The 27,205-nt window shown below is 51.1% G+C and overlaps 1 protein-coding gene across 2 annotated transcripts in view; it reads right to left on the reverse strand.

The window, feature by feature from the left end:
* The window catches only part of EPHB1 (EPH receptor B1), a 105,407-nt gene that overhangs the window by 57,140 nt on the left and 21,062 nt on the right, over positions 1-27,205 (reverse strand). The window contains exon 1 of one of the 2 annotated variants that reach the window (XM_066557046.1): positions 22,424-22,552. The exons of the other annotated variant lie outside the window; for it this stretch is intronic. Within the exon in view, the coding sequence (XP_066413143.1) occupies positions 22,424-22,481 (58 nt within the window). The 5' untranslated portion in view covers positions 22,482-22,552. Of the gene's footprint in view, positions 1-22,423; positions 22,553-27,205 lie in introns of those variants that run through there. 2 annotated transcript variants of the gene reach the window in all.

Below are 27,205 nucleotides of genomic sequence, written 5' to 3' on the forward strand. Positions count from 1 at the left end.
GTCATGACCAGTGACTCACAGACCACTGACCCAAAAGAAGAGAAAGATTGATCATATGGACTAATTAGCATGAGAAACAAGATAGTCTTTAACCAACAGAAGATAGAATATCAATTAATAAGAGAATATTGTAGCAAATAAATGCTAATTCTTTTGATTGCTAAAATGTATAAATAGTAAAAAGCTTTGATAGTTGGAGTGCTTGAACACCAGCAAGCACCCAGGCTTGGGCAACTCTGAAATAAATAATCAATGTCTCTCTCAAGTGTATAATTATTGGCTTGCTGCATACTGGATTCCATTTTTGTGAACAACATTTGCACTTCCATGGCTCCATGTTTCCAAAGCAATTTGCAAAGCAAAGGAAAAAGAGGGCTGAGAGCCTGCCCCCCCCCCCATAGACCATCTCCTGCAAAGATCCTGTCCCATCTCCCAAGGGCACTGTCATAGACAAGAAGATCCATAAACTGGAAAAATGGTTAATTTAGGAGTTTTTTGTTAAGTACAATAAGATTATTAAATCCCCCCTCGAGTTCAAATTCCTGCTGAGTTCACCCAACCCTGTGACTGCAGAGGCACTGGCATCAGAAGGACATGGCTCAGCAACTTCCTATTGACCTCTCCTATTTCCTCTTGGAGGAAACCTTGGCTTTTACTTCATTTTCTGGAATGAAAACGTGACACTTGACCTTGGTGGGGCACTTATGGCCAGGCTGCTCAGGGCTATGGCTGCTGAGCACCCTCCTTCAACAGGAGAGGGTTCACAGATCCCAAATTCTTGTAGAAAAATGGGGAACAAGAGAGAGATCCCAGCACCCACATCTGCAAATATCCCTACAGGCTGGGGGACACAGGATCCACCCCCCACCCATCCATCCCTTGGAATTGGGCAAGGAGGACAGGCAGGGAACGCTGCTAATGAGGGGATTAGTGCAGATCAGTGCCTGAGCAACCCTAATGAGTAGAGAAGCCACATGGACACCTTGCACCTCCCATCCCACCTGCCTCACCCTTCCGTGAGAACCAGTCCTCGTTAATTGGCATGGGGTATTAATTAAACCCCCAGGGGAAGAGCCTTTCCCTGCACCTCTGACATCCAGCACAGCATCACTGCCCAGGTCGAGTGAACCCTGTCACCTAGATCCAGCAGTCCCACCGTGCCAGCTCCGTGCCCAAGGCACTGCCACCCCCTTCTCTGCCCCAGGCTCGCTCCTCCAGCATCTCCCTCCACACCTGCCCACGGGCACAGCGGGTACCTGGGGGTGCTCTGTCATCAGGAGGGAGCTCAGTGAGTTCACTGGGAGAAGTCTCTGGGATCAGAGGCTCTGCTGGCCAGGCTGTGACAGCCCAACCCCTCATTAGGGAGAGAGGAGCTCTGCTACCAGAGAGCTGAGCTCTCTTGGAGTGAAGAATCTTCAGCTGTATACAGTAGATTTTCTTTAATGGACACATTACTTTAAACTAAGCCTTCGCCATCTGTTCCAGTCCCTAATTATCAATACAAAAACAAACGTCTACTCACAATTACACTCGTAACAAGTAAAGATGCCAGCAATTAGAATGCACCAGCTTCCCTGCACGGAGCAGCGCATCCATCTGGGATGGCACTCTGTGATCCAGGCAGCCAGGGCTCGCTGCTGTCCCAGGCTCCCCACACCCTCCCGGGCAAACCTGGGCAGAGATGATGCCTGCGGCAGGATAAGCTGCGCCTCAGAGGAGTGAAGGATGGGCTGGCATCCTTCCAACAGCAAGGAAAAAATAAGTTATTTGGGCGAGAATAGCCTTCATCTCACACCAGCTGATGCTGCCTTGCCAACCACTCTTCCCGCAGGATTGAAGCCTCTTCCAGAAAAACCTTTCTGAATTGTCCAAAATGAAGTAGAACTTATTTCCCAAAACTCCCAGCCCAGAACTTGTACTTCAGACCTCCCAAGGGCAGGTTCTTGCCCATCATGCCAGGACAAGGCGTCACTATTCCCTCGAAGGGGGTGGGATCCGGCTGCAGGCAGACACACAAAGGGAGAGGGCCAACCTGAACTAACCCAACCTGATCGCATTTTGACGCTGTTATCTGGAAAGAAAGAGATACAACAACAAATTTTCCTCTCAGGGAGGCCACAAAGACACTTCTACAAGTGCATCACTCCTCAATAATTGCCTGGGGTCCCTCTCCCGATGCAAGGAACAGCAGCTCTCTTCTCCCTCCTGCACGAAGATAACGGCAGGAACCAGCCTAAGGCACTCGAAAGCAAATGCTTGGGCATATGTAGAGAGACACAGGCTTGTCTAAGACAACCAAGAGGAAAAAGATAGAAATTAAGCAAAATAAGGAGAGAGGAGGCTTGATAACAACAGATGGGGAGAGGGAGATTTGGAAAGTATGCCAGCTGCTGGAAATAAGCCCCCCATGATACGTGGGGAGCAGGGAGGTGGGTGCTGATAGCTGAGCCTTTGGAGGGAGGGGAGATGGGAGAGCAGGGCACACAGGGCTCAGGTCTGGGGGGTAAAGGATGCTCCATAGGTGGGATCCTCAGAGACTCATCCTGAGGTGCCTCAGTAAGTGTCAATGGGATCGATCAGCACAAAATCCAGCCCCAGAGCACATCCCTGGGCACCCACAGTGTGGTTTTCTGAAGGGGAACAATAGCAAGACTTCTTTTCCATAAGGAAAGCACTATATTTTCCCCTCTATTTCACGCTCATAAATGCCAAGCTTGCTTCCTACCTCTTCCTACCCTTCTGAGAGCTTCAGCAAAATCAGCCCAAGGCGAACGCACAGCTTGGGAAGCTTCTGTCCAAGTTTGGTGACATTACCAGGGAAAGGGAATGACAGGGAAACAGCGCCAAGATGCTTTATTCTCAAGCCTGGTGCTAAATAACATTAACTGCTATGGTATCACAAGCTCTGCCTTCCCAGGGCTGCTGTGACTTCAAGCCATGTCCACGTGCAGGTGGCACCATGGCTTCCATCATCATCATCATCCCCACTCCATAGACTCGTGGTGTGCATCACACCTCTCAATGCCACTGGAAGGAAAGTCCCACAGATGCCAGCGGAATAATCAGAATTTAATTCTCACTGTTCCCATAGGTTAATTTATCCTCCACTCCACTCTGGTGAGATCTCACCAGCAGCACTGTGTCCAGCTCTGGAAGGACTTGGAGCTGCTGGAGGGAATCCAAAGGAGGCCAAGAAGATACCTAGAGGGATGGAGCAGCTCTGCTATGAGTTAAGGCTGAGAGAATTGGGATTGTTCAGCCTGGAGAAGAAAAGGCTGTCATATATTGGTGCTTCAGTAAATAAAAGGGGCTCCAAGAGAGCCAAAGAGGAACTGGAAAAGGGCATGGAGTTACAGGACAATGAGGAATGGCTTCCCACTGACACAGAGTACATTTATGTTGGCTATTGGGAAGAAATTCTTCCCTGTGAGGGAGGTGAGGCCCTGGCACAGGTTGCCCAGAGCAGCTGTGGCTGCCCCATCCCTGGAAGTGCCCAAGGCCAGGCTGGATGAGGCTTGGAGCAACCTGGTCTAGTGGAAGGTGTCCCTGCCCATGACAGGGGCTGGAACAATAGGAGTTTTAAGGTCCTTCCAACCCAAACCATTCTGGAATTCTATGATTCAATGAAAGAATTCAAGCACACACCAGAAGTTGCCTGAGTAATTCCAGGTTCCTCTCTATGACCACACTTCTAACCACAAGTCCAGGGTTACCTGTCCAAGTTTTTAATATATCCTGAAATTTAGACTAAGCTGGGAAAAAGCAGGAACACAAAATCCATACAGCTCTGCCACAAGGATTTAGGCAGTGAGCTGCTGGAGGCACATCCCACCCAAAATGTCTCTTCTGCTGGGGGGACTCCCCATTTGGTTCCTGCTTGGAACTGTGAGGGGAGCGCTGCCGTGCCAGAGCCAGCACAGTTCCTGCGCAGCAGGAATGCTGTGGCATCTCCCAGACGGTTTAATTACAGCACTGGAGTGGCAGCAAAGGTACGAGCAGGATCAGCCTCTCCCCTCCAACAAGAGCTGCTGCTCTTCACAGCTTCCTGAGAGCGCTGCCTTCCCCAAGCCGCTTCCAGCATCTCTGCGCTTTCAATCAAAAATATTACAGCAACAACTAATTACGTCCCATCATTCCCAGGGCTCTCTGCCTTTAATGGTGCATTTTGCTGCTACACAGCGACAGTGGAACGGCTCTGGAAGTGCATAACGATCTCTCCCCATCAATCTCCCACGGGTTCGTTATGAAGGATTACCCACCGAGTAACAAACCCAGCCACGGAGGGGGAGGATGCGCTAAACAACAACAAGTCAACACAAAATATTGCCTTCCTGCATTTTAAGGGTCTGTGCAAACCTCTCAGGAGAGAGGAGCAGCTGAGCCTGCTCTGCAAAGACATCCCAGCCATTGCCAGCATGAGGAGATCTGTGGTGGCCAAAAAACCCCTCACTTCCAGCTGGAAAGGGAAGGAATTTCTATCCATCAGGCGAGAAGGAGTGTGCTGTGTCAATTTGTGATGGGCTGCATTAAGCTGTGGCTGCACAGCACAGTCCCGGCCTCCTCCGGGATCCCCCGTCAATGCCATGGATTTCAGCGAGCAATGAAGATGCATCGCAGCAGGGCAGGCGATAACTTAATGAAGCTCAGATTTGGGGGTGTTTGCTCAGCAACTACAGAACAACTTTATCAATAAAGCGCTGCCTGCTGCGCTGCGGGATGAAATGCTCTAATTGCAAGTGGCAAACGCTCCCCACATCGGGATACGCTAAATTGAAATATGCTGGTTGATGTGCCTGAAAGCACCCAATCAAATACCTGCTTCCATTTCTGCAAGCGTCCATGTGTTCATACACATGCACGGCAAGAGAAAAACCCAAAGCAAAACCCCAGCCAGAAAAAGTTCTGGAGGTGATGCAAAGTCAGGACCATATGGACCAAGTCATGTTTACAAGTCTCACTCCAACTCCAGCCCCAGCATCTCCCCTCGGTTTCCAGGCTCCAAAGGGACTTGACCCAGCGTGGGTACGTGATGTTGGACAAGCTCAGACGAAGCCATACAATCCATTTATCATAATCCTACCGAGGAGAGAGACAGTAAATCAAAGAGACAACCCGCCTGCAAATAAATTACTGAGGGGAGGGAGAGGGGGAGAGGGATAGAGAGGAAGAGAGAGAGAACTGCAGAGGGAGAGATAAGGGAAAGGGAAGGAAATGACAGAGAATTACCAAAAAATGCATACATCACAGGAAAAAAACAAACAAAGGGGACCAAATCAAATGGAAAGATAAGAGAAAAAAGATAGGGCTTTCAATACCTTTTGTTTTCTAAATTGCAAACCTATTTTAGAAAATTTGGAAACAAGTTTTCAACTATCAGGAACTCATTTGCTCCTGTCATGACAGAATCAGTTGCTGATATCATACTTTTTATAATTGTACACAGGCCCTGGATACCCAAAATCCACACACACCATACGCACAGGTCAATGGCCATACATCATCATTTACAGTTTGGCAACTCAAAGTCAAGCAGCAACCAGGGCTGAGAGAGCACTTTAATGAACACCCTGCACCCCCTCCCAAGACAGACCCAGCCATGCCAAGGGCCCATTCAGGGCAGGCAGATGATGCAGTTGCCTTTCAGGAGAACATTTTCCAGAACAATGTCACTATGCATCTAAATCCCCATCCCTGCTTTCTCGAGGCTGGGCTGCCAGCAAACCTCTCAGAACGCCGCAGCCTGCCCCAGAAATCACCATATGTCAGGCTTGGCATGTAACTCACTTCATCCTCCACAAGATGTGGAAGAGGAACTCAGCCAACCAGGGATGGGCAGAGGCTCTCCCAGAAACCTTAACCTCCAAAAATCTTTGTGAGACTGCCTCAGAGAAGGTCCAGCTAAGTGGTGGTGAAGGTCTGGTTTGAAGGAAAGATCATTTAGGTTGGGCAGAGCACTCATCTGCTGTTCAGTATCCATGAGGTCAGCCCTAAGGAGCACAGGGCAAAGCAGATGAAGGCTGAAGGTCAGGTGCCTGAGGACACTCTGTCACTTGTCCATGTAGCCAGGTGATTCCAGCATAGGCTGGGCACAGCAGCCTCACATCACTGGACTCTCTGGGTGAGACCAGCGGGTTTGGACACCCATTTCACTAGCTGAGAGAACAAGGAGGAGCCAGAACCCCAATCCATCATACATCTTGGAGGAGCACTGAGTCTTGAGAATAATACAAACATTGTTGGGTAATAATGCCAACAACTTCCTGTTTTCCACTACTTTTCCACAGCTCACTTCTTGGTCAACATCCAAGTACCCACATGGGGTGCATGTGGTGTGCTCCAGCCAGGTTCAATGGAAGCAAGCGAGGTCACCGATGAGAACATTCTGCCAGGAGCTCCCCTCTTGGGAAAGGCAACTTCATCACACTATCAGAAAGCAAGGAACTCCAAAAAGAGATAAAAAATAATAAATACAAGCAGCCTGTGAGATTTTGCAGACAAGGGCCATTTGAAGCCTAATGAGTTCTGTGGAAGTGGGCTCCTTATCAGCTGGGATTCCCCTGGAAATGAGAGCCTCTAAATACAGAATTAGTCATCTGAGAAGATAGAGCTGCCATAAACATCAATAGCATCTGCAATTACACGTGCTAGGATGAATTACAAGGATACACAGACTTCATGCCTGGATCCACGGTACCCAGGGGATTGCAGGGGATCTCCCAGGCAGCAGGCTCACATATGTCTTACAGGGGCACATGCTTGACTCCAAAGCCAACTCCCAGTGCTGGAGTACAGTGGGTGCACTGAGCTTTGGTGAATTCCTGTGCCAGACCTGTCCCTGCCTTTCCCCACAGCTCTCCTTCCCGGCTGGATTTATTTTGCCTTACTCCAGGGTAGCACCGCCTGTGAGGAAAACTCTAAAAATCAAAACATTTATCCTGCGTTTCCCTACACGCCTTTATCACATCTTTAGAGATTCAGGATGAGTCACTGTCTTGGACCACGTTCTCCAGAAAAGCTTCACATTCGCTACAAAACCAGGCGTCTCATGGAGCCCTAAATGTGAAATGCCAGCCCTGCTGTCAGAGAACCCTCGCACCCAGAGCTGCACCTGGTACCATCCAGCTCCTATTTACTAGATCTTATTTTAAAATGTCACAGGGATTCTGCATGAGCCACAAACATGACAGACTGCTCAGAGCTAGCACTGCCAGGGGACTCAAGCTTAGCCTGGGCACAACTGTTCCCAGCACAGCCAAGGGCTTGGTGCTCCCCCAGTCACCAACACCTTTCACCCCAGCACAGACCAGCTGCAGCCACATTGATCCTCTATTTTTTAATGCAGCTTCTGACACATACTAAAGCCTTCTGGGGGGCTAGCCAAAAATTTCACTAGTAAGAACTAAAAATCAGCATTTCTGGTCCACCCACGCACAGGGGATCTCAGGGGGAGCAGAGGGAAAGCAGCAGGGCGAGAGTGGAATCACACTGGCATGCTCCGGCTGCGCTGGGGATGACGAGCGATCCGCAGCTGCGGGAGCAGAGCCCTCAAGGAGAGGAGGTGGAAATATTGAACCTCAAACGGAGCAAGCTGCAAAAGCGCCGCCCCCCAGCCCAGCGCCGGCCGTGCCGAGCGTCGTCTCTCCGGCTTCTGCACCATATGGAGTCAGCTCCGAGTGCAAACGAGGCAAAGAGCAATAAATCTGTGCCACCACAGCAGCACGCGGCTGCCGGCAGCGCAGGGAAGCCTCCGTCAGGACACGGATGGGATGGGGGAAGGCTCTGCCTGCAGCCCTGAGAATGCCTTGCTGGATAGGCCCATCACCCACTGAATCCCCCCCACCAACAAAAAGGGACGTGGCAAAGCCAACCGGTCCATTGGAAAGGGCAGAGCAACCATCAGCAGATCCTGCTGGGTTCTTTGCGCTGGCTCCACAAACAAATGTCCTGGAATTCTCAAAATGCGCTGGAAACTTGTCCTGGGCTCTCCCAGCTTTGCCTTTTGTTTTTTTCTTCTTCTTCTCCACTTTTAGATTTAGACAAAACAAGGAGCAGCCAGGGTCTGTAACCATCCTGCAACCTATCCAAAAAGCTTTCCAATCAGTCTGAGCCACCTTTAGGTACGTACACACACAGCTGGTCTGGTGAGTGTTTGCCAAGATTTCCAAACACCCATTCACATAAGGTGCCAGCTCCACAGGCCAGTAGGGCTGGGTTAATCCTTGCCCAAATTCACCAACAACAATGAGAAACTGTAATCTCCTCAGAAGATGCTCTTCATCAACAGGGGCTCAGGATCCTTTGCTGTAAGTTCATGGGGCATCATCCAAACGGTGCAAGAAGCAGTGAGCAAACAGCTGCCTGCCCCCCAGCTCATGCCAGCACAGACACAGCTCCAGGGGTCCCTCCCTGCCAGGAGCCTCTCCTGTGAGAAGGGAAGAAACACAAGCACTACTCTAAGTCAAGCTTAACTCACAAGATTTTGCTCAGCACCATTCTTAGGCCGAGCTTATCCTGCAAGCTGCAGTGCCCAGCTGAGCTGCTGCACAGCCACAGCTCCCACAGGCCCTGGGGGTGAGGAAGGGGAGGAGGAAGAGGAGGATGCTGGCAGGAGGTGCCACTTGGCAGCCAGCCTGCCTGGCACACCCCTGCCTCCAGCCCAGCGCCTGCGCAAGCTGGGAAAAGGCTCCAGCATGAGGACGGCCATCTGCGTGCCGGGAGCCGCGCCAAAGCCAGTTCAGGGATTAGTTCTCCCCCTCCTCCTCAGGACAGTCTCCTTCCCAAATGCTGACTTTACACATGGGTGACACCTCACCAAAAAACTTCAGCACAATTGCAAGAGGTAACCAAGGAGAAGTCAGCCAGCCCAGTCAGCCAGCCCAGTCACTGACCAGAGCCCAGGAGGTGCCTGCGACCTGCTGCAGGTGAGGGATGGTCCTGGCACAACCAGAACAGCTCCATTTCATGCAACACCAGCTCTGCTCATTTTTAAAGCATTGCTGGTTGATGATAAAGTTCCCCTGAAGCTCATCTCCATACCCACCTCTTCTCCTGATGACGGTGACCCATCCTCCCTGATTGTGGTTTCCTTGCTGAAATAAATCACTTTAAGTGCACATTGTGCTCAGGGTCTCATTACTGTTCATCATCTTCTGCGCAACAGAGCTGTCACATCCTCGCAAATTCTGTCACCTGGGTGACACAGGAGCCATTTGGGAGGGGGCAGGCAGGTGGGAAGAAAGCACCCAGGGCTTGACAGGGTACCAGCTTCCCATTCCCCTCATCTGCAGTGTTTGAATAGTGGGCACAAAAGCTCAGGAGAGCAAAAGCAAGAAGGAGCAACACATGTCCAAGATGGGATCAGTGCACCAAGGCCCCATATGGACGGCAGCAGGAGTGGCACAAGCACATTGATAGCTAAGAGGGTCTTCCTTCCGCAAGTTATGTCCCTGCTAGAAAACCTCCTCCAAAAGAAGTGGAAGAAACTCTCCTCCCCCAGTTTGGAGGAGAAATATCTAAAGAAGGGAAGCAGGAACTGCCAGTCATGGGGGCAGCAAGACAGTCACCAGTCACCAGTTCTTCTCCAGGTGGATTCTAGGCAGCACCACGCTCATCTGTGATGAGCTGCCTCATCACAAATGGATGCTTCCAACTCCATGAGGTTGCTCCAGATCAATCCAGAACAGAAGACTGGGTCATGCTGCACACAGTAAATTAAAAGCTCTTTGCCAAAATCCCACAAGGACCCACCAGACAACAGCAACACAAAGGCACCACTTGCCTGTCACATCTCTTTTGAAAGGCAAACACTCAAAAAGAGAGAAAGGGAGTGATTAATGCTGCTGCTAACAAATTGGAGTGTCCACAAAGATGGGTCTGCTGGGTTTTTATCAAGGACAGTGTGTAACTACCACCAGTCCCTGATGGCCAGTGGTGCTGTGAGGGCTGGGACCAGCCTGGAATGAAAGGCCAACTCACACAGCCAGGAAGGAGCTGCTTATCCATAGCCATGTGGCCAACTCCTGCATCCCTGTGCATCAGCACAGCTCCCTGGGGAAAGAGGCTGTTTCCCAGCCTGATGTTTGGGAGGATGCAAAAGTTTGGGTTTCCTACCAAGTACTCAACACCTACAAATATCCTGGAGCGCAGCTGTGGAGAAGACACACTGCTCTCACACCTTCCTCAAGTTCAACATTCGCGCTTGTCTAAAACTCTTCATCTCACTCATCCCATCACACCTTCACAGGAAAACACCTCTCACTGCTCTGGTGACCATGGCAGGAGAAGATCCCCAGAAATCCAAGTAGGAGAAAAACCCCACAGATGCAGAAGAAGTTCCCCAGAAACGTAAGTAGGAGAAAAACCCCGCAGATGCAGCAGGAGAAGACTCCCAGACACGTCATCCATCACTGCCAGGAAGGATTCCCCAGGTGGTCCCTGGGGCTCTGCTCAGCTCTCCCAGCATCCCAGCCCACCATCCCAGGCATCCTGCTGCAGGCTGGAGACCCCTGTGCCCCCCACTCGCCCAGGGCACTCGCGCACATGTTCGCACGCACCGGCACGGAGCGGGAGGGGAAGCGGGGCTGCAGGAATAACACAGGCACACAAACAAAGAGCACAAGCCATTAATCTGGGCGAACCAGAGGAAATGAAATCATTATGTCTGCAGCTACAACATCCCGAGGAACAAATTTCCTGCCTGGATAATAAATGGATTCTTTTGTTTCACATTGGCCCCATCCACGTGACTCTCTTGGCCTATTCCTCATCCAAAACATCTTGCTGTATAAATACCCAGACGGGTTTGAATTTCAGCTGCTAAAAATATGTTTTAATTATAATAATATATAATAACAATAATAATAACAACAAAAAAATCTGGATCTACAGGCTCCCCTCGCCTCCTGAACAACCTCTGAAGACTTTCCAGCAGGCAGGCAAGCAAGCAAACAAAAAGTCCCAAATTGCCAAAAAAAGCTGAACAGTACAAATGCAGCCTTTAAAAAATGACTGAGGCACCTGAAAGCAGCTCCAGGTTAATGCTTGCAATAAATAATCCCTGCCAGAAAGAAAAATGACAGGTGCATGAAGATTTGAAGCACGATGGCCCAGAAGTATCTCCTAAGCACCTCCCAGCAGCAGGATGGGACCAAAGCCACGAGGCATATCAATGACAGCTCCAACTTTGGGGCTGTGCAGCTTCTTCTGAGCCAGGTTTTCTTCTGGTGGCTCACTAGGGCTTGGGATTTATCCATTGCATGGATGGGGGGAATGCAAGATCTGGCCTCCTCTGGCTTGGCAAGGTGCTCCTCAGCTGCAGGAGTCTCCAGGGATGCAGACCTTGAAGAGAGCTGTGTGAATGACTGGTTCCAACTGTTCCTTTAATCTGCAACTCCATGACATCACCCACTTAAAACCACTTTTGCATCTAATTGCATATTTTGCTTCTGCTTTCAGCTTCTTTTTGCTCGCCTTCCCAGCTTCACCAACACATTGCAAGCACTGCAACAAGTTTCAAAACAAGAAGCGGTTTTGAAGCCAAACATCAAAGCGCCTTGGCCTTGCACAAAGTCTAAATTGTTTGGATGTTAAAGAGAGACCTCCACACAGGGAAACAAGCCCAAAAATTCCCTCCAGCTAGCAGGCAGCCATAGGAAGAAGATCCAATCAAGCCCACCATGCTTACCCACAGCTTTACTTGGGGTTGGACTTGTTCTCCATCATCCCAAACATCCCAGCTCCCAATGACTTCTCTTCAATTCCACACACACACAGAGGAAACCTCTGGTGCATCACACCAGCAGAACCTCAATTTTATTTTCCTTTTAGGGTCATCTTTAATTCCAATTATATTTTGGATGCTAGGGAAAGCATCCAAGAACAGTTGCTGCCTCATTTCTGTTGCTTATCGCCGCTGTTACTTCAAGGAAAGGGAGGGAGAGAAAAAAAGAAAGGGGAAAAAAAAAACAGTCCTTGGAAACTAAATATTTACACACCCACATAAGCTAATCCCAGCAGATCCAAGGGTGGGAAGCCTATTTAAAAAACATCCCTAATTACTTTCCCATTTTAAAGGGAATAATCTGGCCATTAGCTCGAATGCTTTACTTCAGTAATCACTTATTTTTCAAGAGGAATAATCTGCTGGTGTGTGCACAGACAGGACAGGGGACTGAGAAACCATTTTTTATACCCTTTCCTCAGTACAGCTGCTAACAGCCAAGTGGCACAGAGGGGCTGATGGAACTGAGGAGAGTCAGGAACTCAACACGAGCCACCCTTGGGAGGCCACCCCTGGAACATGGACAGAGCCACCTCATGCCCTGGCACCTTGCTGGTCCCTGCATTGCACCTCAAGGAAACTGTTGGGAAAAGGGGGATTCTCAGGGCAAAATGGGAAAGAAAAATGGGAACAGACACCTAACACCTCATAATGCCATCAGTCCCCTCACAACAATGCTCTGGAAAATGCCCCCATCCCTCCCAGCAGAGCCAGGAGCAGGGACACACAGCAAGTTGATACTGCAAAACACTGATTTATCAAGAGCATATTTCAGTCTCTTTTTGCTGATGTATTAACAAAACATTCTCTTATCAGAAAATAAAGTGGTTTCTGCTGGAAAAAAAAAGTCAGTAATCCAGACATAGGGATGTATTGAAGGATTCCCAAAGTCTCCCTGTAACAGCAAAGCAAAGAGCAGCAATTTGCTAATTGGCTGCTCGAGGAAAGGGCTGGAACCCTGAGGATGGGCAGAAGTTTGATTATAAGACACGCACGGTGGATCATTTAGAAAGATAAAACCGCGCTCGCTCTGCCGCAGCCAGCTATTAAAAGTGGAGAATGTTATTTCAGGTAATAAAGAGCAGGACCTGAGGACCAGCCTGGGAATTCAAATTTACAACTTGTATCAAATTCATCTGCTGTAAAACTCCACCTAGTTTATAAGTTTCTCACCAACTTCATAAAACATGTTTTATTATTATTGTTTTCTGACTCTCCTGCCTTAATAAAATTCCTCTCCCAGCCTGTGTGGGTGTTGCATTATAAACATTTGCACTTTGATTCATTCAAGACTGCAGAAAGCTTTCAAGGTAACCTATTAGGAATACTTTAAATGGTTCAAAAACATCCCAGTTTCCCCCGAATGCTGCAAAGCTTTAAAGAACAAAATAAAAACGTGCCTTGCTGCAAACCACCTCCAAAAATCTACTGGGCTGGGGACTTGGGAGATGGGAGTGACCACACAGACCAGTCAGGAGGGGTCCAGAGTGGGAAAACACACGAGTTATCAGGGAACAGGCTAAGGTGGGCACCCACCCATCACTCCACAAGCCCCCTCACCAGGAAGCTGGAGGGACTTATTAACAAAAGATTCTCCTGGGGATGATGTGAGTGCATCCCACTGGTAGGAGGCAGGCAGACCACTTTTGGGGATGCTGCTGAGTGGTTCCCACTGGTGGGAGGCAGCTGGACTGTTTTTAGGGATGCTGCCAAGTGGTTCCCACTGGTGGGAGGTAGCCAGACCATCTTCCCACAAGTTAAGGATCCGACTGTGCAAAAGCAGGGATTTCCTCAGCCCTGGCAAGCAGAGCCCAGCGCTGGCACACAAAGCAAGGCTAGAGGGAGCAGCCTTCTCCAAGCAGCCCCTTTTCTCCTGCCTCAGCCACAGCCACTGAAGTTAAGGAGCAGCTTTCCATGGCTTTGAGCAGGCTCTGGAGGCAGGCTCTGAGCAGCCTCCCTCCCGTGGGCACGCAGCAGTGCCACCCACGCACGGCACGAGAATAAAAGCTGAGTTTTAGAGGGGTACTGAACACAATGAGCTCGTGCCCTTACAGCTCCCATCAGCCAGCAGCCACCTCCTCTCCCCCCTCCACCAAGCTGGCTGCAGCACCCAGGGGTCAGGGCGGCACTGCCAGCCCATGGACAGAGCTCGGAGGGCTCAACCTCAGCTGGGTGCAAAGAAAAAGGCATTGATGCCTTTAACTCCTGCACAACTGCTGCCTTTCTCTGCTTGACTGAGCAAGAGGGAGGTTACCTGGCACAATGCACACGGCTCAAGGAGCTACACACCCCTCCCCAGGAAACACAGGACAGAACTGATCCTCCTTTATTTCATTACACCAGAAATTAGCACTTTACAGTCCATCTCTGGTCACAATAACCTCATTGTATGTGATTTCCCAGTGCCTCTGTTGAGAGCCTGATGGGCTCAAACATCTTAGACCCCCACCAGCAATTTCAGCTCAAAAAGCAAAGCACAGGCAGCAAAGGCCAGGAGATACACCCACTTGTGTGGAGCTTCTGGGAGAGCTTCAGCCAAACTCCACAGCCTGGGGAAGAGCTCTGTGCTCCAGGTTCACTTGCAGCCAGGTCATGCCCATAATTTCCAGGACTAATAAAAACTGCTTTAAAAATAATCACAGCAGAAGAGCAGGGATGGAGTGGCCACGTGGTGAGGGCAAACACACCTACGGAGCAGCCTCTCCAGCTCCATGGGCACATCATGGGAGGGAAAGGTCCTGGACTAGACAAAACCATTACAAGAAGCACTTCTGACAGTACAATTGTGACAATTTAGCTACTTCCAAACACATTTGTTTCAAATGAAAAGCAAAGCCAGCATCAAACAGAGCACTGCAAGAGCATCCCACTCGTGCTCTCTCCCTACATGCCCATCCTGTTCCTTGGGCATTTGGAAATAAGAAGCTACAGATTTTTTGTGAAAACACCAAGGTCAGTCCCAGACTGCTTCCAGCACATCAGGCTGTCTCCCTCTCAGTTTCCCCCGTTCAGAGGACAGGGAATGCCCAGAGCAGCCCCCTACAGCTAGCCCCATTCTCCTCCTGCCCCCTGAGGACACTGTTTCCCTTTTAACTCTTCTGCTGAGTTCCCAGTTTTCCCGGGGAAGATGTAATTCACATCCCTCCGCCTGTTCTGTGGTGATTTAATGTCTTTTGAGCAAAATGCAATTATCCTCATATCAACAGGGCCCTAGTGAGGATGATAATGAGGCGGCTCCAGCCCCGCAGCTATGGAAGTGGCTGAAGCCAGCAGAGGCCTCAAGTAATCAAAGGCCCATCCCTGGCCTCTGATTGCTGAAAAAGAAATGAAAAACCTCCATAAAACTTCAAACGCGGCCCTTCCCTGTTCCATCCCTCCACCCTTGGTGTGGTTTTAGCAGCAGGAGACAAGTGACCAACAGCAGCTCTGGGTACCCCCAGGTTCATCATAGTCAGCTGCATTTTGGGTGTCACCTATAGGTCACCTATAGCAGGGGGGCATCAACCTGCTGCTCAAAGCAGACACTGCAGCCCTGTTTACCCAGGTTTTGGGGCTCAAGGAGAAGCAGCCTTCACCCTGAGTTGAAGGTGCCTTGCCCAGAACACACAAATAAAGGCGTCCCCCTGCTCTGTGGTACTCACATGCCCTCTGAACAGAGAGAAGCAGAGAAAAGAATGATCAAAACAATTCTTATCTCATTTGCTGCTCCTGTGTTCTTGAACACGTGGAATGTATTGGAAGATTATTTACCTGAAGGGATTGCTTGATTGGATTCTGGTGGACAATGTAGCCTTAGCAGGTCCAAGCTGTGTCAACTGTCTGGTCAGCAGACAGTCATGAGTTTCTTCAGTTTAGTATAGTTCTTGTTAGTGTAATACAGTGTAAAATAGCTATAGTATAATAAAGTAATTAATTGATATCATGGACTTCTGCACATCATTCTTCCCAGAGGTTGGGGTTGCCCTATTGTAAATACAATACTGCTCTGCCCTGCAAACAGGAAGAAAATGGAGAAAGGGAGGGAAAGATGTGGATGTGCAACAGGTCTTGGGCTTTGCAGGACTTCAGAGGCTTCCTGGGAGACAGTAGAGCCAGGAGCAGGGGGCACCCAGTGGGCTAAGCTGCCCATCCTCTCATAAAAATAATATATAGTCAGGCAAAGACACCAAAACTCAGCTGTGCTTGGAGCAATCCAAGGAAAATGCTAGTTGGGTTAGAATAATCCCAAGGTTGGCTCCCAGTTGCTGCTGGGATGTGGCACACTGGGTACCAGTGCATTGGAGAGGCAGGTGGGATGAGAGAAGGGCTTTTGAAGAGAGAGTATCATAAAACAATCCTTTGAAGCTGTGATGAAACCCCCATCAAGGATGGCAGGAAACAGCCCGGAAGTGAGGATTTCCACAACCCCTTACCTATTCCCACCCTCCACTTTTACTCATTGCATAACAAATTAAAGCTTCATCAGCTCCAACCACCAGTAACCCTGACTGGATGCCTCCCCAGATAATAAACATTTCCTTCACTAACTAATGAGCACATACCTGAGGCTCTACTGATGCCTAATTACTTGGCCTGGATATTTCAACATTTAAAATAAATAATTAAATAAATAAACGAAATCCTAGGAGAGACCTTAAAGATCATCTCGTTCCAACCCCTTGCTATGGGCAGGGACAACTTCCACTAAATCTTAGTAATAACCTAAATAACCTTAATACTGTTAAAAATCACCAATATTAACTTAATACCATTTTTTTTTCTCCCCCCATCCAGAAAGGCCTTGAGAGGACTCATTCTGCTTATTAAGGGAAATGACTGAGAAGAGGAAAAAAGCAAATTAACACTCATCAATTAACTAAAACCAATCTTAACCCTCACCTCCTCCAAACAACTGCTTGCCATCACCATGAATTGTGACATACGTGCACAACATGGAGATGTCAACCATGGGATGCTCTGGGACTCCCTTCCTTCGAAACCAAGAGCATCCCTGGTTTAAGTTGGAAGACATGAGGCTGAAGGACACTCATCTTCCTTGTCCAGGGCTCAGCACAAGCCCCTTCCCCTTTGAACTGTTGCCTCTGTGATTTTTCACTGCGGGGCTCCCAGCAGGAACTTATTAAAGCCAGACCAAAGCACGTCTTGCTTTAATAGTAATTAGGTCACCCTGGGTTGTGGGCTTAGCAGGCAAAACTATAATTATTTAGAAACATCAAGTTTAAATGCCAAAGAATCTTAATGGAGCTGAGCTAATTAACCAATTTCAACTAAGTAACTGATTAGCTTAAAAAGAAAAAAAAAAGATAAATCAATGATCATAGACAACAACATTTTCCTTTAACAGCCTTTCTTGCAGCAATTCTCAATTGCACAAACTGAGCCCAACAACCCCTGCTAACCAAATATTATTGTAATTAAATATTCAACAGAAAGCCTCTTCAATTATTCAAAAGACTGATAACACTTGGTTATAATTGGGGTGGTGGGAGAGGTTTCCAGAAGCAGGGATTGCGTGCACCACCCAGCTCCGGTGGCTGCTGCAAACCCAGGGCTCGTGGCATCAGCACAGGGCACCCCTCCCGTGCCTGGAACCAACCTGGGGGCAGGCGGATGCTCTGCAGCCCCAACGTGAGCAAACAGAGCAGATGGTGCACAGGCTTGCTGCATTCCTGTTATTAGAGCAGAAATTTAGGGGACTAATGGCCAGTTTCCAGGTTTCACACCGTTTTCCAGTGGTAGCGCTATTCCCCTGACAGAGGGCTGGGATGAAAAGCAGGCCCTGGTGTGTCATTATAATTCACTAAGCAGCATTACCATAGGAAATTACAAATTAGTTTTTCAGCAAAGGATACGGACGTATTTAGATTAGCCATAGAGAAACTACAGAACCTTCCAGCCCATTCATCAAAGCTCTTGTAGCTCCAACTTTCAGGGAAATGAAACAATAATAAATATTGAGCAGGGAAAGTTAATCTCCCCTGAATGCACTTCAATAATTCAAAAGTTGTGAGAAATAAATAAATAGAGCACAGGTCCTTTCGTGCCTACAAAACATGTGTCCTGTTTTTCTCACTATTTCTCATGATGTGACTTGGTGGGAAAACGGATGGTGACCAAAATAAAAGAGCTCCAAAACCTCAGCTGTGGCTGTGAGCAACACTTACAGGGAAGGAGGGAGCCCATCCACACTTGCCATTTATCTGGAAAGCCATGGAGGTGATTTGGGCAAGAGTTTGCTCCCATTGTCCCTAAGGAAAAGGCTGTGCTGCCTCTACCTGCTGTGTCTGTTCCCTTCCCTGCACACTCCCAGGCAGCCTCTCAAGCTGCTCATTTTTGGAATGTCTGTGGGTTTACCCCTAAAAGCTGAACAATGCAATAACCAGCTCAGGGTCCAGGGGCCACCCAAGGTCCCAGCTCTTTCCTGACACTACTCTGCCATCACTCCATCCCTTTCCACACCCTTCTGCTCTCACACCAGCCTGGGACTTCTGTAAGCAACATTCACTCCAACCTTCCACCATTCCAGAAGGAGATTCCTTCCCAAATTGCCACCCAGCCAACATCCAACCTTAACATTTGCCTTGCCCAGGTACTGTGTGCATCAACCCTTGAGAGTTCTGTTTGCAGCAGAACAAGGTCAAATTGAAATGTGCTTTCAAATCTTAAGGAATATTTGGGGAAAGCATTCCATCCCACAACCCCAAGTATTTACCCAGCTTTGCTGTGCCGTTCAATGGCTCCTCACACCAATGCTGTCTGTTTAGAGGGAACAAAGCACCACAGTGCCCTTTGGGCAGCATCACACAGTTTTGGGGTTCCTGCAGGAAGCCCTTTCCATGTGTGCTGAGCTCGGGGTACCCCCAGCTGGGAGAGGTAAAAAAGCCCCCTGAGCTGGCTGGACTCAGCCAGTGCAGGACACACACACCACAAGAGCCTCAGCCTTGCTCTGAGCATCACCTCCATCAGCCTCATCCCACAGCACTCCCACTGCACCAGGACTGGGGTCTCTGACACTTTGCTGACCAGATTAGCATCGAGTTACCCACTGCCCAAGGTACCACTTCCCCCTTTGCATCAAATCTGAGTATTTCTTTAGCTTACAGAACCCATCTCTGCTAAAAACATCTATTACTCAGCACCATAGCCTGGATCCAGATCCAGACAAACATATTTGGCCTCTTTCATCATCCAACATCTGTATTTTCTTCTGATTTCTAAAGCCAATGGAAGGGTTTTATTCCATCCTGTTGTGACAGAAGCTGCACCCAAGATGGGTGAGAGGATACCTAGCAAACCCTCTGGCAGCTCATGCCAGAGCAGTCAGGACTGCTTAACACACAGGAGAACATGCAGCACTCCAATATCCAAAAGAACAGGAAAACACAGTCCCCAGCTTCTCCATGAGCAGAGATACCAGGAATTAGTCAAAAAAAAAAACCAAAAAAAGGCAACATAAGCACCTGCAGTGTCAAGCCCCTTTTCCATGACTTGACAAAACACCTTCCCTTCAGGCTGACAAGATCTGGGCTCACTTATGCCAAGAATAACGGTTCTCCCTTAGGGCAGAACCCTTCTTTTTTCCCCTCAGTTAGTTTGAGCAAAGAAAGCAAGAGTAAACGGACAGCTAAATAGCAGCACTTGCAAATTCCCATGAAGGTTACCACTTGCATTTGCAAATTCCCTCCTGAAGACTTATTTCTGGCTTCTCCTTGAGAAGGGCTCAGCTCGGGGTGGAGCAGCTGGGCAGAGGTGGGAGCCCACGGGGTGCACAGGGAAGCTCCCAGCCTGCTCGGCACAGGCTCCACTCCGGCGCCTGGCAGAAGCACAGGAAGCCCAAAGGATGCCTACAACAGATGTGTGCATCCTGAGCCAACAGGGAGGAGAGGAGAGCAGGGCAGGCCTGGAGCACGGAGCACGAGCCAGGGACGTTGCTCTCCAGCCAAACCCCATCCCTGCTCCTCTCCCAGGCAGCAGCTCTGAAGCTGGTGTGTTTAAGCAGGAGAAGAAAACTAAGCCGGATTCACCAGCCCCAAGCAGAGCTTTTCGCCTCCCTCCTATGCTCTGCTTATCGTGATGCTGCAAGCACAGAGAGAAAAACCTGGGTTTTAAAAGAGCAGGCGCGAGGCAGGGAGATGCTGGAGAGGCGAGCAGGCCAGGCAGGTGAAACAGAGTAGGTGGAGGAGCTGCACCGAAATGGTCACCAGCCCCATCTGACCTACCAACAGCTCCAAGCCGAGTTAAAACATGTAATGTCAGTCCATTACCACCCTCTCTGTATGCTAAATGGATTATATTTGGTTCAGCTAACACGAGAGAGAGCACGCGAGAGGCTCCTGAGTGATTGCAGGGTGTGGGAGACACAGAGTATTCGGTGCTGTCATCTTCTCACATCCTTCTTCCTCTTTGCAAGCCACAAAAAAAATTTATAAATTATTACAAACATCCAGGTGTCCCGCAGAAAAGGGTCAGCTAAGCCACAGGATTTAGTAAAAAATCAAGGAACCATAAAAAAAGTCAGGTAAGTGACTCTATTACATCCAGGTTCGCATGCCACAGGCAATGAGTTAGCAAGGTTTTATGGAGAATAACGAGGGTGGTTTGGAGGCAGCCCATGCCCTGACTCCAGCTGCATCCTCCTCCCCCTCCAGCCAGGTCCAGACCCCCAGACGCCTCCCCCACCATCACAGGAAAGAGACTTTTTGTCTCGTTGGCTGATTTGGGATGCAGGGAGCCATGCCTGGCTCGGCTGCCTCTGCAGCCCAGGGCAGAGCAGGGCAGAGTGGCTTTGCTGCGCTGTCAGAGTGGGCTCCTGGCTAATCCAGCCTCGCCAATGCACCAGGGGGAAAGCCAGACCCCAGGGCAGGGCAGGTCCTAGGAGATGCTCCAGATCCATTAGAGAAAACCATGTTTCAATCTAGCAAATTCAACCTCTGTATCAAGAGATCCAGTGAAATTTAAATAAACCCCATAAAAAGGAATTTTCTTTATACAACCACATAATTAGACTCTCACCTTAACTCCAAACCAGATTCAATTGCTCTACCTCAGAAATTCCCCATCCAAAATTTTCCCTGATATCTGAGATCTCTCCTAGGATACTACTTTACTATCCAAGCAACTTCCTGAGCAGAGCAGAAATATCACCGCTCCTCGACAGGTTCAGTCCTGGGCAGGGACACTGACTCTGCCGGTGCTGCTGGGGAGAGCCCGGGCAAGCTGGGGAACACTCTGGGTGACACCCAGGAGTGTCCTCAGACCAGGAGGGAGCCCAAGTCTCCCGTGCAGCCGCAATTCCAGCAGTGCCTCAAGCCGCTGTCGCTGCCAGCGAAGCGCTGCTAACAGGTCTCGCCTCTTCACGTGCGGCGAGCAAACCGCGCTCGCTGCATCACGCTCCGGCATGGCACCAGCACTCCCACCGCCAGGTATTCCTACAGAGATGCCATGAGGCAGCCCAAGAAACACGAAAGGTAAACACGTGTGCCAGCCAAAAGCCAGCGGGAAGGGGATGCTGCATCGAGCGGGCCTGCCCGCCGCGATCCGGCAGCCGTGCTTGCGAGCGGAGAGGAGCTGCGGCCAAGCCCCAGCGGAGCAGCATTAACCAGCTCCTCGCTGCCGGAGCTGAGCCTGAGTCTCCTGCCATCAGCTTCCAGCCATACTCACATTAAAACCCCCCAGGAGGGTCCAGCCCCGGCAGGTTTGAGATCCTGAGCATCGTCTCCCGCACCCCGCCTCTCGCTGCTCACAACCGCGGGGCTGCACCACGTCCCCTGCCCGCAGCCACCGCTCCGGCGCTGGGCAGCCCCTGCCACGAGCTGCTGCTGTGCCAGCAAAAACGGTGGCAGCGGCAAAATAAAGAGAAAAAATAATCGAAGCGATACTTCAAGAGCCGTGCCGGGCACGGAGCAGCGATACAGCACCAAGGCTGGGGCGGGCTGGGCTGGCTGTCCCACCAGGCCCACCGCCCTCAGCCTGGCTCTGGGCTACACAGGCACCTTCCGACTGCCCAGCAAATCCCACGACCAAGCGGGAGATGGGGAAAAGATCCCAGCGCACTGGCACGGATCGTGCTGAGAGGACGAGCACGCACCTGCTCCGTGTCTCCATGGCCGGGCAAAGCCTCCCCCGGCTCAGTTCATCCCCAGAAACGGAGACCACCTGCCCACGGCTCCCGGCGCATCCATCCCCCGCCGGGGCTGCGAGGAGGAGGGTGGGCAGAGGCGGCTCCACGCACCTCCACGGCCCCCGAGCCGGCCCCGGGGACCAGAGGAGACCCAGACGGGACTCCGGAGACGGCCCCACCGCGGCCCCGGGGACCAGAAGGGACCTCGGAGGTGACCCCACCGCGGCGCCGGGCAGGGCTCCGCAGGGAAGGGGAGCCGAGCCGGAGCTCCCCCCACGCGGATGCGGGCGGGTTTCTTCCTCCATCCCTGCCCCCCCCCGAGGGCACGGGCTGCCAGTGCCGCCCGCGGGCCGGGTAACCCGGGCTGGCACAAGAGGCCGGGGCCACGGGGCCAGGATCCAGCCCGGTGCCGCTGCCTTACGGCGGGGGAGTCGCTCCCTGCCTGCTCCCCAGCCGCAGACGCCGCGGGCGGCGCAGAGACCCTCAGCTCAGCATCCCACCCGCTCCCGGTGGTCGCCGCTCACCTTCCACGGCGGCCGCGGCGGCGGCCAGGCAGAGCAGCACCACCAGATCCGCAGCCATCGCCTCCTCGGGCCCCGCAGGCGTCAGCCGCTACCGGCGGGCGGCCGTGAGCGGGCATGGGGGGTGCGTCCGCGGGCCGGGTGGCTCCGGGGCAGGGCGGGCCGGGGCCGCGGACGGGACGGGCCGGTGGCGGTGCCGGTGCCGCTGCCCGCCCGCCCGGGTCACATCGCCGCCGCGAGTGGCGCGCGCGGCCACGCCGCCGCCGGCCCCCGCCGCCGCCCGGCCCCGCCCCCGCCGCCGCCCCGCCAATCCCCGCGCCCGCCCGGCCACGCCCCCGCTGCCGCCCCGCCAATCCCCGCGCCGCTCCCCGCCTCGGCCACGCCCCCACCCTCCGCGAGCGCCCGTGCGAAGGGGGACGGCGCCCCCTGGCGGCCATGGACGCCCCTCACGCCGTGCCTCCCCTCAGCGGGACCTGCGACGGGGCGGACCCGGCCCCTGCGGAGCCGGGACGAGCGGCGACAGCAGCGGGGACCCACCGGCGGGATCCCAGCAATCCCGCTCCCCTCTCTCATCCCCAAAAGGAATCTGGAGCGAACCGTCAGCCCCACAGAGACGGGGCCGCTCTGCCCAGCCGCCCCCAGCATGGCCACTCCCCTCAGGCTCTGTAGACACCGCGGCCGCAGGGGTCGGGCACAACGCCGGTCCCCCTCAGCCTCCTCCCTTCTCCTGCACCGCGCTCCTCCTTCGCTGGGCAATCGCTCCGGGCACCGCGGCCTCATGGGCACCCGGGCGCAGCGGCCTGACTCGGGGGACACCGGGATGCTCAGCCCCTGAGTCGCAGCCCCGTCACTGCCAGCCCAGGGCCGTGCCCTGTACACACAAACCCAGCCAGGAGCGATCTACACCTGCAGCCTCCAAAAGGAACCATCCAGGAGGATGCTCGCCCGGTCCCTCTCACCGCACGCACCGCCCCGGTCAGCTTTGAAGGGCTCAGCATCCTCCGCTGCTCCGCTGCCCACCCGACAGCAAAGCTGAGCCTGGCCCGCCTCGTCAGGGACCCGAGCACACGCGGGTTAGGGAAAGCAGCAGACGCGGGTTAGGGAAAGCAGCGCGGGCTCATTCCGGTCACGGCCGCACGCCACGGTGGGACCAGAAACCCTGCAGAGACACCGAACGCTGGAAAATCGTCGGCTTTTCAGGGAAAGAGCGTGCAAAAAAACAGTCAGAGGTGCCACAGGAGCAAGAGTTTTCCTTTTGTGGTTATGCAAAATATATTTGCAAGCAGCTCCTATTCAGCTGAGCAAATAACTGAAAAAATTGCCAAGAAGCTTCTGGCTAAGTTTTAAGGAAATTTGCTTTCATCTTGACAACCCTTCTTTATTTCCTTCCCATGAATATCTCAGCAATCCAGTTTACTCACTCAGAGGATCACAGAAAGAAAACTGTGAAGTAAATGTCAGTATTATTTGCATCTTTATCCAGTCTGCCATAAAAGCAACACCATGTTATTTATCTGATCTAGCACAACTCAGTAACAGCTCAAGTATAGAATATTCATGATGTGCAAAGCAAAAAAATGTTAATCGTTTGAGAATACAAGAGACGAAGAGCTGAGCCTGTGAGTTATCCAGAGAAGTGCCTCATTTTGGGGAGGGGGGGTTTCCTCCCAAATAATAGTTGTCAACTGAAAACCTTGCATTCAGAAACCAACATTTGACCAAAAAAAGCCTGACAAATTCTGTAGGGTAAAAAAAAGAATAATACATCAATATTCTTCTGATTTCTTTTCAGCTGGCCAAAGAGTTGGCTGCGCTGGGTGAAAGCCAGCTGTGTTTGTTCAAAATGTTTTCTGTTCTGTCAGCCCTGCTCCGAGTCTCCCAACAGCAAGGCTTTGCTTCTCCTGGAGGACACGTCTCCAAAAATGCTGTGTACCATCTGGGTGTGGGAGTGGGAAGGTGGCAGCATCCTGTCACAGGGCCACTCTTCCTTGCACACCCAGAGGGATTGTCACCACCTGCCCCAGACACAGTGCCCACCAGTGTCCCCTTGGAGGGCAATCAAGGGCATTAAAGCCTGATGGGGGTTTGGGCACATTTTGCTCTATTTTCCTCTCTGAGCCAGCCGTGTGTGGGAGGCAAACACCCCACAGAAGGGAAAACCACCCTCTGGGCTACCAGCAACCTCCAGTTCTGCCCACCAGGCCCCTGTGAGGGAAGGACATGGGGCACAGACCTGCTCAGAGCACGAGCAGCCCCACAGAGGGAGGGCTTTGGGGGGTGCTGTTCCCGGGGTGCAGGGCCAGTCCCTCAGTGCTCACAGTCCACAGCAGCGCATTGAGATGGCGGCAGTCGGCTGCCAGAATTAGCTCTGTCTTAATTAACAGCTTTGCCTTTGTTCTCAGATGCTGCTTCAGGAGATGCCAAAGCCTTTGTGGAGGATGAAGATCTGGGATCCCAGTGATAGTAAGCATCAAGATTTATCATATGGCACGGTACAGATTTCCTTCTCAAAAAACCCTCATAAGCACCTTTGAGAGCAGAGGGGTCAGAGCCTGCACCAGTCCCCATTCATCCCCACCACACTGAAGCACAAACATGAATCCCACCAGGCCATCCTTGTGCTCTGGTGGCAGCAACCATGCTACAAGGGAGGCCCTAGAGGGGTCACCCCAAATTTTTTGAGCTGGGAAGCAGCAAGCCCACACTCTGGGAGCCTGACATCTCCTGTGACAGTAGGTGGGGGGTGACCAAAGCTCCTGCCCTGCACCAGAGCTACCACCCAGATCAGACCAGGAGCTCACTGGGATGGTGCCCTTGGTGGCAGGAGAACCCTGTGAGCCACACACTCATGTAGGAGCGTCTCAGAGCAAGATAAAGGTCAAACAAACCTCCCCTGCATCAGCCTCACAGAGCAGCAGAGCAGGCAGAGGACACAGGAGCCTCCCCAGCCAGGACAAGCACAGAGCTAAAGCAGCCGTGACACTCCCGGTTTATTTTCCAAGCCGAGGCCAGGCCTGCAGGGAGGGCAGGAAGCTTTTCACACATCGCAGGAGCACTGCTCCTGCATCCCTAATCCTGCCAAGGCAGCACAGGCTGCTCCCAGCAGCTTGCCTGTGCATTAATTGTAGAGGAAAAGCCTGCACCTACAGCATCCTCTCAAGAGTCAAAGCCTGGCAAATCCTCTTCCTGATAAGAGAGGCAGGTCCCTTCAATATTCCAGCATTCCAGACTTGTCTGTTGTGCACCACATAACAGGAGCTAGGTGAGACAGGTAACAAGGGCAATGCTGGCAAGCAGCATCCAGCCCCTGCAGCACCTTTTGCGCAGTTGAACCCCTTCCTGTGAGTCTAAATAAATGTAATATGATGTAATAACATTAATTAGCAGCATTAAGTGTTCAGTGTATTCAAGGCACAACTCAGCCACTTGGCACAGTGCAACCCAAACTGCTTACTATTCTCCCAGGGGAAATAACCTCAGGGAGACTTCTGGGCTTGAATACCATAGGGAAGCTGAAGGGAGAGAGAGAGGGAGAGAAGTTATTGTCTCTCTAGGCATTCACAGAAAATTCAGGTGTCTTATCAGAGCAGAAGAAGCTGTAGGAAGGACAACTCTTTTGTCATGTGAACAATTTGAGGACTAAATTGAAGTAAGACGTGAAGAAAAAGTAGGTGAGATGAAGGTTAATTTGGAAACCAGAGTGAGAACAGAGGGAGCTGGGGTATGGAAGAGTCTATTAATTCCCTGGGCAAGAGATGCAGCCTGAGCTGGGCCACAGAGTAACTCCTAGCACAGTACAGAAAGATAAATTGCAGGTTCTGCTGGTGGAATATTCTGTTTATTAAGTGCCAAAATAGGAGACAGTCAAGTGCCAAGTGCCTCGAGCCTCACAGTGCCTGAGAACATATTAATCACTGGTGGGAGCAGTGTTCAGGCAGCTCAGTGTCACACCAGGCACCATGTAACAGGATGGACACACCACGCCCTCCCCTCCACACTGCCACAGAGATGGGGAAGGAGGCAGGGAAGGCACCTGCTCCTCTAGCAATGGACAGCAAAGACAGATAAAGATCAACAAGTTCCTTTAGGAGTGAAAGAATTCACTTTGATTCATAGATTTCTGCCACCTGGCTTTTCCTCTTAACCAGGTTTTTCAGGGCAGTTGCAAGTCCTAGCACACCTGCCAGCTGTGGGACAACATAAGCACAGATCAGCCATGCCACTTTCTCTTCATTTTCCCTTTCTTCCTAGGATCTCCAGGTGGAAGGGTCTCTTTGTTCCTTTTGAAGGCAGCGGATTAACAAAGGCAAATGCAAAAGAGAAAAACAAAAACTCCTTTGTCTGAGGATGGATGACATCTTTTTATCTGTTTCTAATCTAGCTTCAACTTCCATTTCTTTAGGAGGGAAAAAAAAAATCCAAAGATTAAATTTTATGCCAAGGCAAGCTATAATAAGTGACAGAAACACTCCATCTCCGGGTCCCTGCTAGCTCTGTGAAGTCAGAACATTCACAAGGAAGAAAGCAAAATATAGACAGACAAACACTTTCAATGGAGATTTAAAATAAAAACTCTCCTCATGTTCCAAATGCAAAAGCTACAGAAAAATATGTCGCTTCTCCAAGGAAATTTCATTATCTTGAAGAGAAATGCAATTTATCTTTGGAAGCTTTAAAAAAAAAAATAGCAGGGAGGGAAACCTGCCACGAGAGTTTCACTTTATCTCAGCATTTGGATTATTGCAGTCTGAGCCGTGTTCCCATATCTGGAAGCACACAAAGGGT

This window comes from Molothrus aeneus, chromosome 10 (assembly GCF_037042795.1).
Source record: "Molothrus aeneus isolate 106 chromosome 10, BPBGC_Maene_1.0, whole genome shotgun sequence".
NCBI lineage: Eukaryota > Metazoa > Chordata > Aves > Passeriformes > Icteridae > Molothrus > Molothrus aeneus.